Source organism: Microtus ochrogaster, unplaced genomic scaffold (genome assembly GCF_000317375.1).
Source record: "Microtus ochrogaster isolate Prairie Vole_2 unplaced genomic scaffold, MicOch1.0 UNK85, whole genome shotgun sequence".
NCBI lineage: Eukaryota > Metazoa > Chordata > Mammalia > Rodentia > Cricetidae > Microtus > Microtus ochrogaster.
The window spans coordinates 563,620-576,606 of record NW_004949183.1 but is presented as its reverse complement, the minus strand read 5'-3'; the positions used below and the strand labels follow the sequence as shown (position 1 = coordinate 576,606).

Genomic DNA, 12,987 nt, shown 5'->3' with positions numbered 1-12,987 from the left:
CTAAATGTTAAGAACATTTATTCTAATTTTGAGCTGAAGTGTCAATATGCATCCCTATTTGTCCTGGAACTCACCATGCATACCTCACTAAGCTGCCCTCAAATGCAGAGATCCACCTGCCTCTTCCTCTGTAGTGCTGGGAATAAAGATGTGCACCACCTACCATGCTTGGCATTAAGTGCCTATTCTCAATGAAAATACCTGATATAAACTTTTTTTTTGAGACAATGTCTCATTATGTAGCTGTGGCATGTCTGGGACTCACAAAGATCCACTTCCCTCTGAATTAAAGATGTGCACCAGCAACATAAACTTTTTAGAATTTTAAGTCTTTGTTTTTAGTTTCAGATATCCATCCTGTATAATTTAAAGGAAGAACACTTGGTATTTCAATTTTATAGTTTGATATTCTTGTTAGGCAAGTGAATCATAAGTACTGTACGGTTAATGAAAAGACATGCAGGGCTCATCACTACCCACCTCTGTTGATTGTTCTCACTTAGAATCATGTGTTAGGACTTCCTTCTTGATCTCTAAATACATGTTATGAGATAGCTAAACTTGAATTCTGTGTGGATGCACTCTTAAGCAAACAATTGAGTTCTAGCTTATTTGAGTCTAAAGCAAATTCTTACTGATCCTGTATATCTAAGATTCAATTATAATATGACCATGATTTTTTAGGATTTAGGTTATAGTAGAAATCATACTTCAAAAATATGATGATTGTATTTTATTATTCATTCATATGTAGCCAATAATTGTATATTTGTGTTTTCAGAAAATGTTGAGCCTTTTGCATACTGGAAACTAAAGTGGGAATTGGAAAAAAGAGTATAAAGAAAGAAAACATTATCAGTCCCAACCATAGTGATAACTGGGGGTTTTGGTTTGTCTTTTTATTTTCCCATAGATTATTGTTTTTCAAAATCCCAGAAATACTTGCATCAGAATCACTTGCAGTTCAAAGTTCAAATTCAATCTTTGAGGCTAGAACCCAGAAATCTATATGACCTACTCAGCTGATTCTGGGGCATACTTATATTTGAAAACAAATATTCTTAGGGCATATGGAATGTAAATGTTGTATTTTCTCTAATTTCCTTCCACCATAATTGTTCTTTATTCATTTTCTTTTTTATAGGGCATATGAAAATACTGGGTGTACAATTTATTAAACTAAATCAATTTTGAATAATATAAAGGTGGAGGGCCCACATTAAGACTTACTATATAGCTGCAGTAATCAAGATGCTATGATATTCACAGAACAGATGTATAAATCAATGGAACAGGAAAGAAAATTCAGAAATAAACACACAATAATATGCTTAAATAATCAAGAAGAAAGGACAGTCATTTCAACAAATTGAATTTTCACAAATTAACAAAATATTTTATAAAAGTACCTCAAAATGTGTCATGGATTTAAATGTAAGCTGGAAAACTTAAGGGAAAAAATCATTTAAAAATTTTTATATACATAAAAATCAGTACATGTAAAATCTGGTAGAAGTGAATAACGTCTGTAGCCTATTCCGCAGTATTATACCATTACCATAATGTTGGTTATGAAGTTCTATAGTTGTAGAAGATCTTACAAGTAGGACAAATTGGTTAAAGGGTACGTGGGATTATGTACTATTTTTTACAATTTCTGGTAAGTCTAAATTATTGCAAAATAAAAATTTATAGGTTTAAATAATAAGAAGTAAGGTTCTTATGAAATAAGACTGATTGATAAGCCATGTGTAGTGGCACGTGCCTGTAATCCTAGAACTCAGGAGGTTGAGGTGGGAGACTTATCACAAGTTTAGAGCCAACCAGTTGGCCTAAACCTTGTCTCAGAAAAAAAAGGGGGGAGGAGGGAAGGTAATATAAAGAAGACCTCGGAGGGGGAAATAAAATGATTTGTATATTAGGCCAACTATGAATACATGTTTGTTTCATTTTCATAGATAAAATGAGATTATAGTAGACCATGAAGGTTACTTTTCAGTGTTCATATTTTAAAAATGTTGATCATCAGAAAGAACAATGATCTGCATGAGATGTGATTATTTTCCCAATTACACCTAAGTAGTTTACCTTTACACAAAATATTGCATTCCAATACACAGCCTTGTATCCCTTCTGCCTTTTCAATCACAATCAAAACTGATTGGAACAAAAGGTACTTGTTTAGATAGGTGTGTTCTCCCTCTTTTTTTAAAGCCTGTCTTGAGATAGGGTCTTATGCTACAGCTCACGTTGGCCTCAATCTAGAAGTTTTCTTGCCTCTGTCTCCTGAATGCTAAGATTACAGACATAAAACACCATGCCTGACTGCTTCCTTATTTCCTATACTTGGAACCTGCATTCTGACCTTGTCTACACTGCCTTTGAATCCATTCCTCCTAAAGTTACCGATAACCTACACATAGTCAAACTCATATTCTTTTATTTATTTTTTTTGAAAACTGCCATTAATAAACCTGTGGCTTGACACAGTTGGTCCTTCTTCCAAATTTACCACTTTGTTATCATGTATTGTGTTATTTTCTATACCCTATCTGTCCCCTCTAAAAATTAATTCATATCCCTCTCCATGCAGTTACAAGCAAATCCATTTCTCTCTCTACACCTGTCTGAATTCCAGACTTAGATTTATAGCTACCCATTATATATTTCCATTAAGCAGTCTTATTACCACATTGAATTTGATAAATCTAAATTTAATATGTTTATGGTTCAACCTATATTCTTTTTTACTTTCTTACCTCAGTGAAGGGGAACATCCATATGCACAAACTGGAATCCAAGCAGGCAACCTCAATATCTCTGTCACCTTTTTAACTGTTTGCATTGGGACAGAGTTATAACAATTTGGATTTTTTTGTAATCTAATCAGAGTTGGAATGTATAGAATAGGTATGTATGAGGAGGAATGCATGGTGCCTAGTGGTTAGGATTACTTCATGAAGGCCTAAGAGTTCTTATCTTTGTAGCAGGGCAAGATCAAGATCTAGTGAAAGTTGTCCTGTGTCAGTACCCTCACAGTAAAGAGGAGACAATGATCTCTTACATTAAATAAAATAATTGAGCAAATAAGTAAATGCATTGAGGAAAATTGAAGCAACCTTTTTCATGCTTGAGACATTTTTTACAGATATGTAAAAAAGAAGAATAAAATTATCCCCATGATGTTAAATGGAAATAAAAAGTTGATATGATTGCTTTAAAAGGAAATTGCACGTGTCAATTGAGAGAATGAGTGGTGTACCTGTATACCTCCAATTCTTACCTCTGTGCATTGAGGGGGAATAGAAATGGCACTTCAGTAGCTAATGAGCACACCTGCCACCAAGTTGCTGGACTTCAAGTACTATTCTCCACTAACAGTGAATAGAATGGACTCCAGAAATAAATGCATATGTATATGGTGAACTGATTTTTAACAAAAATGACAAGACAATTGAATGGGAGAAACCATAGTCCTTTTAACAACTGGTGATTTGACAACTAAATATCTGCACAGAATAATGAAGCTGGACCCCCACCCCATAGCATGCATGAGTGGTAACTAATAATGTGTTAAAGATTTAAATATAAGAATTTGTAACTATTAAAATATTAAAACATCAGTAAATCTCTATGACTTTGGTGTTAGCAATGACATTTTAGAAAAATCATAAAAAATAGTTGCTGGACCTGATAAAAATTTAGAAATGTAGATTAAAAATAAAAAAAAGAAAACTCAAAATAAAAAAATGAAAGCTCAGAAAGCTTTACAAATACTTTATCTAAGAATCTAGTATCCAGCCAGGCAATGGTGGCACATGCCTTTAATCCCAGCACTTGGGAAGCAGAGGCAGGCAGAACTCTGAATTTGAGGCCAGCCTGGTCTACAGAGTGAATTCCAGGACAGGTTCCAAAGCTACACAGAATAACTCTGTGTTGATAAACTGATCAATCAATCAATCAATCAATAAATAAATAAGAAAAAAAGAATCTAGTATCCAGAATATATAAAAACTCAGATAACAACAGCAAAAAAGCAGCCCAATTCAGAAGTAGACAAATCATACCAATTGATAGCTATATAGAATAAAAAAAAATGTATACCCAGTCTTCTGAACAAATGATAGACCAGCAGCTGTGTGACCTAATGAAGAGTGAGAATAAAATAATTATTCCAGCGAGAGGAAGAGCTTTATAAACCACAAAGTTAACAATAGAACATCTTAAAAATTGGAAGAGAGATGGGTGGTGCACTGTAAAGAAGCCAAGCTGGACACAACTCCACCCTCATTACTCTTTGGCAAGGAAAAGAGAAGCAGAAGCCTTCTTCAAGAGGTAATCTAGGCCACATTGAGGAAAATAGATGGGTAGTTTTTTTTTCTATAGTGATATTTATGTTTTTTATAAAAAAAAAAGCAAAGCAGCCAAGTCACTAGAGAGCTCTTACCTCTAAGAAGTCTTCAGACTGAAAGAGAAGGAGTTTCTGTTTCATCCTGGTTTATATAGACCTCTCTAGTACTGGGATTAAAGGTGTGAGCCACCACCACCTAGGTCTGTTTCTGCATTGATCTTTTGTAGCCCAGGCTGGCTTGAACTCACAGGGATCCAACTGTCTCTGTCTCCCAAATTCTGGGATTAAAGGTGTGTGTCACCACTGCCTGGCCTCTAGTGGCTTAGTTTTACTTTTTGATTTTCAGGCAAACTTTATTTATAAAAATAAATAAAATATCACTATAGTTCTCCCTTCAGAACATTCCCATAGCCCTCACAAACCTCAAATCTTGTAGGTTTGGCAAGGCAGTGATTCCTCTGTTGGATGGGTCAGCAGTGGAGAGGAAAACATTTTACCACTCTGTATGACTTCATTGCAGTGGACTAGTGTCATTTTAAGAAAACTTAAAAACTGAACTACCCTGGGACAAGAAAACAGGAAACAATCACAAACCAGGGATCCTAAATTTAATATGCTCAGCTCCAGAGAGAGTGACAACTCTAGAGGGAGTTGAGGTGGTAGAATAGCTGGATACTAACAAATCAAAGACAACAAGAAGCTCATTTCAGTAAGGCTAACGGAAAATATCTTCTCCCTTAGTGGCCAGAAACAGAGCTCACCTATGAATAACCCTGGAGTATGATAGTTTGAGCTGCATGTCAGTGGATAAAACAACTTCGGGGACCACATACTGCCATTCACTACTGTAGAGTCTGAAAACTCAGAAGCTCCAGGGTTTTACTTGAAATTCATTGCTGCATCCCTTCATCAAGGTGATACATAGGAAAACACAAAGACATATCTTTCTCCCTGTTACAGACCTTAGTGCTGGACTGTTTCCCATACTTCCAGCACACTTGGGAGACATTCTCTAAGTAGAAAATTAGTCATTCCAGAAATTCCAATCTGAGGACTGTTAGGCAGGTGGGAGGATATTTTCAAATATTATTAGGAATTTCCAATATAGATTTAACAACAAAATACACAAATAAACTGAAAGAAAAAATATGATCATTTCATTAGATGTGGGAAAAGCATTTGACAAAATTCAACACCCCTTTATGATAAAGGTCTTGGAGAGATTAGGGATACAAGGGTCATACCTAAATATAATAAAAGCAATACACAGCAAGCCGACAGCTAAGATCAAATTAAATGGAGAGAAACTTAAAGCCCTTCCACTAAAATCAGGAGCAAGACAAGGATGTCCACTCTCTCCATACCTCTTCAATATAGTGTTTGAAGTTCTAGCAATAGCAATAAGACAACATAAGGAGATCAAGGGGATTTGAATTGGAAAGGAAGAAGTCAAACTTTCATTATTTGCAGATGATATGATAGTGTACATAAGCGACCCCAAAAACTCTACCAAAGAACTCCTACAGCTGATAAACACCTTTCGTAATGTGGCAGGATACAAGATCAACTCCGAAAAATCAGTAGCCCTCATATACACAAAGAACAAAGAAGCAGAGAGAGAGAGATAGCCACAAATAGCATAAAGTATCTGGGGGTAACTCTAACCAAGGAAGTGAAAGATCTATTTGACAAGAACTTTAAGTCTTTGAAGAAAGAAATTGAAAAAGATACCAGAAAATGGAAGGATCTCCCGTGCTCATGGATTGGTAGGATCAACATAGTAAAAATGGCAATTCTACCAAAAGCAATCTATAGCTTCAAAGCTATCCCCATCAAAATCCCAACAAAATTCTTCACAGACCTTGAGAGAACAATAATCAACTTTATATGGAAAAACAAAAAACCCAGGATAGCCAAAACAACACAATACAATAAAAGTACTTCCAGAGGCATTACCATCCCTGACTTCAAACTCTATTACAGAGCTATAGTAATGAAAACAGCCTGGTATTGGCATAAAAACAGAGATGTTGACCAGTGGAATCCAATCGTGAACCCAGATATTAGTCCACAAACCTATGAATACCCGATTTTCGACAAAGGAGCTAAATTTTAGAATGTGAATCTGTAAAGACTCATATGGTCAGAAAAGAAGTGATATAGAGTAAAGTCAGATTCAAAGATGAAGAAAACATCTAAATGGTTTACTGTGTGTTAAAAAATATATGCAGGCTTGGAAGAGAAAAGAAAAAGTTTAAAGTCCTTAAAATAAAAAAAGGAGAGTAGTTGGGTGTGGTGGTACACACCTTTAATCCCAACACTTGGGAGACAGAGGCAGACAGACCTCTGTGAGTTCAAGGTGAGGTGGAACACATCTTTAATCCCAGCACTTGGGAGGCAGAGGCAGGCAGATCTCTGTGAGTTCAAGGGCAGTCTGGTCTACAGAGTAAATTCCAGGACAAAGATATACAGAGAAATTCTGTCTCAAAAAAGCCAAAAATTAAAAATAAAAAAATAGAGGTTAAAATAAAGCCACATAAAGATGAAAAATACACAGAGTCTCGATACTGTATGTTATTATGTTCTCTTTGAATTGTTTGAATGCTGAGGAAGGAGCAACAGCTGCTAAAAGATATTTGTTTATAAATGCTGCTGAATTAATCAAGATAGGTATTTTGCAAATGCCTTGACTTCAAAATTGAAGTCAAAAGATATGTTACTTTGGAGAAGAGGTTTTGTTTTTGTTTCCACAGAAAATGAGAAGCTATGGATTTATTCTGAATTAAGAAAAATCAGGTTTGATCAAGGGGACCACCTGAGAAATCTCCAGTAGGAACAGATGGCCCAGATGTCTGAGTTCTACATCTAGAACAGATTCAAGACTGCTGCCTGAGATGATCAAGCCTCACAGGATACTCTAGTCAGGACTTGGTCATAATTCTAGTTCCTATAAGATTATCAGCACCCCAACCAGCAGGAAGTAGCTTGGAAAACTATGCCCACATTCCCCGAAAATGGACTATGGATATTTTCCTTCATTTAGAATGTTGCTCACAAATTGTTATGACTAATGGTCAGGACAAAAGCTAAACAAAGGATATTAGATTTAGAGTTCTTGTTATTTATAAAAGGGGGGAAGTAGTGTGGGACAATTACCTATATTCTGTCAATTATATTTTAAATAAATGCTGGTTGGACAGTAGCCAGTCAGGAAGTATAAGCAGGACAAATAGACAGGAAGTAGAGGTGGGTCAATGAGAACAGGAGAATTCTGGGATAAAGGAAGTTCCTCAGCAGTTCTGACCCAGCCACAGAAGAAGGAAGACGTGACTGCCTTGTTGAAAAATGTATCGAGCCACATGGCTATCACAGATAAGAATTATGGGCTAATATGAGTTATAAGTGTTAATAAGAAGCCTGAGCTAATGGGACAATCAGTTTATAGTTAATGTAGACCTTTGTGTGATTTCTTTGGGACTTAACAATTGCAGGAACCGGGCAGGACAGAAACCCCAACAACAGTGAACTAACTCTAGGTTTTCAAGTTTCATTAGCCACCATCCATGCTGGGGTGGGCTTTTGGGAATGCAGCTGCCTTTGAGTCATTCTCATCTAAAGTGAATAGGTATTTACTCATATTTCTTCAGGAAAAATGTCATGTGATATAAGTGCACTTGACCAAAGTCAACACATTACTTTAAAGAAAACAGGCATACTAGAAATAGAAGAAAAATCCTCCACCAGAAAAAGGTTATATATGAATAACCCACAACTAACAATAAACTCAGTGGTAAAAAAAAAAAAAGTTGAATGCTTTCTGCATAAAAACAGTATCAAGATAAATTTTTCTATTTCTACAACTTCTACCAACATTATATTGGAGATTCTAATAGAAATTGAGAAAAAAAGAAATAAGAGCCCTTCAGAACTTGAAAAGGTGCAAAATCATTTTCTTTGCTTTATATATTATTTATGTCTTGATACATAACCTAAGTTTGCCTGTATCTCAGCTTGTAGCCCAGGTTGGCCTCAAACTCATCATTATCCTGCCTTTGCCTCTTGAGTGCTGGGATTACAGGTGTCTTTTACCACACCAAACTACTAGAGCTAATAAATGAGCTCTTTAAAGTTGCACAGACAAGAAACATGGTTCAATGAACGATGCTGATTCAAACCTGATGCCCCGAGTTAAAGTCCAGGAACAAACATGGCAGAAAAAGAAAACTGGCTCCCATAAGTTTTCTTATGAGCTCTACACGGATAATACAGCATTCTTCTGCCCACACACACACACACACACACACACACACACACACACACACACACACACGTGCATAGTACATAAAATAAAAAAAAAAGTTGCAAGATACAATGATAATACAAAAACATCAGCAGTATGTCTATATACTAATAATGATTAAATTGGTTTTATGTTGAAGTCTTTGATTCATTTTGACTTGAGTTTTGTACATGGGGATAGATATGGATCTATTTGCATTCTTCTACATGTCAATGTACAGTCATGCCAGCACTATTTGTTGAAGATGCTTTCTTTTTCCATTTTCTATAGCCGATTTTTAAATTGGGTTATTTGTTTTCTTGACTCTTGGTTTCTTGAGTTTCTTATAAATTGTGGATATTAACCTTCTATCAGATATCTATGTTACAAGGAAAGATTCTCTCCCAGCTAGTGGATTTCCTTTTCACCAGGTTGATTGTTTCCTCAGCTGTACAGAAGCATCTTAGATTTATGAGTTCCCATTTTTCAGTTGTTGGCCTTACTCCTTGAGTGAATAAAATAATAAAATTCCTATTCAGAAACTATCATCCCACACCTAAATCTTTTCTTCTAGAAGTTTCAGGGTTTCAAGTTTTACATTGAGGTCTCTGATCTACTTGAAACTGATTTTTATGGATGGCAATATATATAAACCCAATTTCATTCTTCTACATGTAAACATCTCATTTTCCCAGTTGTTGAAGATTCTATCTTTCTTCCAGTGTGTATTTTTGGCATCCTTTTTGTCAAATATCAAATGGCTGTAATTATGTGCTAATGATAGAGTTATTAGTTAATTTTACTTATTAATATGTGTATTGTGGGGGTTGCATGCACAGGGGTACATGCCAAAAAAGTAGATATGGAGGTCAGAAGACAACTTGCTGGTGTCGCTTCTCTTCCTACCATTTAGCTCCTGGAAATTTCAAGCTTGACAACGAGTCTTTGTTCACTGATCGATCTCACTCCTTATACGTATTTTTAATTAAACTGAATTATATACATATACAATCTGCTATAAGCATTCTTTTAAATTTTTCTTTATTTGTTCTGATTTAATGTGTGTGTTGAACATATATACTTAGCAATGCAATAACAAACAAAAAACACTACATTGAAAACCAGCTTTCTTCAGTTCTCCAGTCTTGCTTTATTTCTTCACAGCAACTCAACGAATTATCCGGCCATCTTCTTCTAACCCCACCCCTTCCCTAAGGGTGTCTAGAAGTCTTGCTTTATTATTTCCCTCCCCCATGCGCCCGCGCCTTTAAAAAAGATAAAAAGATATCAACTTATAATTACTTGGTTCTATATGTTACATTTGCTTTGACTTGCAAACAGGGTCTCATGTAGTGCTTATGCCACCACAACCCGTTTATCAATACATTTACTTTTAAAGGGTTGTTATGTTTTTGGTTGTGAGCCTAGCCTTTAATGGCTGAGCCATCTCTCCAGCCCCTTCCCTATGGTGGTGGGATATCTTGCTCAACCTTGATAGTTTTTTGAGTGCCCAAGGCAGGCCTCATTCCCTATGAGGAGTGGATAAGGGTATGAAGGGAGGAAGTGGGGTGTGAAAGGAGGAGGAAGGAGGTGGGGTGTGGGAGAAGGGGAAGGAGTGGGAACTGGGCTTGGTATATAAAATGAAAAAAAAATTTTAAATAAGAGAAGGAAGTATAAAAACAAAAAACAAAAAAAAACAAAGGGTTGTTATGAAGGGCAACGCTGGGGGAAGTCCTTGGACCTACGAAATAGCCACAGTTCTTGGGATTTTGCACGTAAACTATAAACATTTGAAAGCTTTTGACCCAGAGGGCGGTAAGATTCTCACTGAAGGTGCCCTTTGAGGGACACTGGTGCAAATGGCGGGTAATTTATGATATACTCTGAATCGGATCCATCCGTCTGCGTGAGGGAATTGGGATCGACCCGGAAGCCACTCTGGAAAATGTGCTCCTTATTGAGGTACAGGTAGTGGTGAGGTCTGTCGTAGTCTGGATGCCCAACGTTTTAGCTTGCTCATTCCCTAAATCTCTAACAGTCCTTTTCCCAGAAGTCGGTATTGGTCCTCCAGCAGCTCCCGCTTTTCGACCAAATCTCTTCTAAACTTGTCACTCATACGCGTTTAGCCAATCATCACCTAAACATAAGCACCAATGAATACACAGACTCGTAGGAAGAGAGGCGGGCCTTCACGTACAAACGATCCAATCACTGACGCCAACGGCAGACGCCTCAGAAGGCAGTTATTCACGTTCCTGCTTTCTTAAGATGGCTGCGGCTAAGGACGGATGTGGCTTAGAAGCTGCTGCTGGAAACGGGCGGCGGCTCCACCTAGGGATTCCTGAAGCGGTGTTTGTGGTAAGAGATCCTGTTCCTTGGCGTCTTGGTCCTAGGTTGAAGATTACTTTTCAGTCGCCACACAGGTCTGCGTTGTCGGGGGAAGGTGGGGAGCTGAGCTGAAAGGTCCCGGGAGGGAATGCCCGGTCTGTTTCCTCAAGCCGCCCGCATCCTGGTTTTTCAGACCCTGCCGGGGGTTAGCTTTGAAGAGTGGCCAGAAGAGGGAGTGGGGGAGGACTGCGGAGCAGGACCCGGATGCTAGGCGGTTGTCCTTTGCCCCCCCCCCCCCAAAAAAAAGGGCCGATTATTGAGGAGCACAAGACAGCGATGGTGTGGTGCTGGAGACATAGATAGGTAATGGGTAGAAACTTAGTATAGTGAGTAGGCGGAACTGAGTGACACCTAATCACTTTAAGCAGGGTCGTGGTCCGTTTCCTTGGAAATGGAAGTAGACTGCCGTGAAAGTAGATGTTAGTTATCACGAATGTGAATTCCTTATGTGTCTTGCTTTTAGAAATTGAGGGATTATGCAGTGCAGTGGATAACTGGCTGTCATTAGGTGTCTGAAACCATTTTATATTTGGTTTTTCATTCAAGCAGTTTGGGGAGACAACAAATTGTATGCAGTTGTGAGAATTGTGGGGAATACAATTGGAAGGTTTCACGTAACAGGGAGAACAACCCAAATTCAAAGAGAAGGTAGAAGTTGTATATATTTTATCACTTATTTGTGCTGAAGCACTGCTTGCTTTATAATCTTAGTTAATGGAATTTTCCTTGACCTTTTGTTTTATACCAAAAGTGTATATACTCCCTTATGTCTAATATTCTTCAAAAGACCCATTTCTTTTACTTAAATCACATTTTATATTGTATATTTTAATTTACTGGTGGAATAATTGTTTTGTGTATTCTCAGTGTGCCATGCTTTTAAAGGTATCTTTCAAGTGACCTTTACATGAAAAATAATATGTTCTGAGGTTCAGAAATTTTTTAAGAGATTTTTGTAAAACTTAGGAGGGAGTGGCTGTTGTTCCTATTTTGTAGATAGGAACCTATTTTGTGAAGAAACCAAGAAAATATTGTTCCTGAATATTTTATCCCAGATCACACATGGTATAAATGAGCTATCCAGACTTCACATATGAGCAGACAGGAGGTCTTCAGAACCTCTGGTTGTGCTCTGTTATTTAGTGGTTAGGTATTTTTCCTGATCCTACCACAATGCTTATACATAAGATTGTGTGTGTATGTATGTATGTATTTGTGTGTATGTATATATATATATATGTGTGTGTGTGTGTGTGTGTGTGTGTGTGTGTTTGTGTGTATGTATGTGTGTGTGAGTGTAATTCCCGTGTGTCTTAAATATAACAGTAGTCAGAGGTAACTTCTGATGTTGATTTAATGAATACCAACCTTATTTGAGGGCATTATAATCTTAACCTAAATCTATCTATCTATCTATCTATCTATCTATCTATCTATCTATCTATCTATCTATCTATCTATCATCTATTGAGACAGAGCCCCACACTGTAGCCCAGGTTGGCCTAGAACTCACTGTGTGTACTAGGCTAGCTTCAGACTCATAGCAACGCTCCTACCTCTGCTTTCCAAGCGTTGAGATTAAAGACAGACACGGTGACACCTGGTTCTAAAATTTTATGGTTAAAGAAAATTGTTACATATGGTTAAATATACCAATAAGATGTAATAAGCAGCCCAATCTATATATACATAATTATTTTGATGTTCCAAAACTAATGGCAGTGGCATGATATTGTAGCAATATAAAATTCTACAGTAGAGAGTATTTGAATCCTGCCCTGCCTTCCAACTTGCTGCCTAGCCTTGAGTATATACGAATGGCAATGTTTATGGGGTTACTGTGAAAAATGAAACGTGTTCAACTGAATTAAAGCAGTAAGAAATATGATAAATTTGGCACACAATGTGCTCAATTCTTTGACTAGGGAACATGAATAGACAGTGTGTTTTCATTGCTAATAGTTTCCTT

At 37.0% G+C, this 12,987-nt stretch overlaps 1 protein-coding gene across 1 annotated transcript in view; it reads left to right on the top strand.

Moving 5' to 3' along the window:
- The first annotated feature begins 10,846 nt into the window (after positions 1-10,846).
- Positions 10,847-12,987, top strand: part of Vbp1 (VHL binding protein 1) — a 16,835-nt gene continuing 14,694 nt past the window's right edge. Inside the window, exon 1 of the mRNA XM_005370658.3 lies at positions 10,847-10,988. Coding sequence (XP_005370715.1) covers positions 10,899-10,988 — 90 coding nt within the window. The 5' untranslated portion in view covers positions 10,847-10,898. The remainder of the gene's footprint in view (positions 10,989-12,987) is intronic.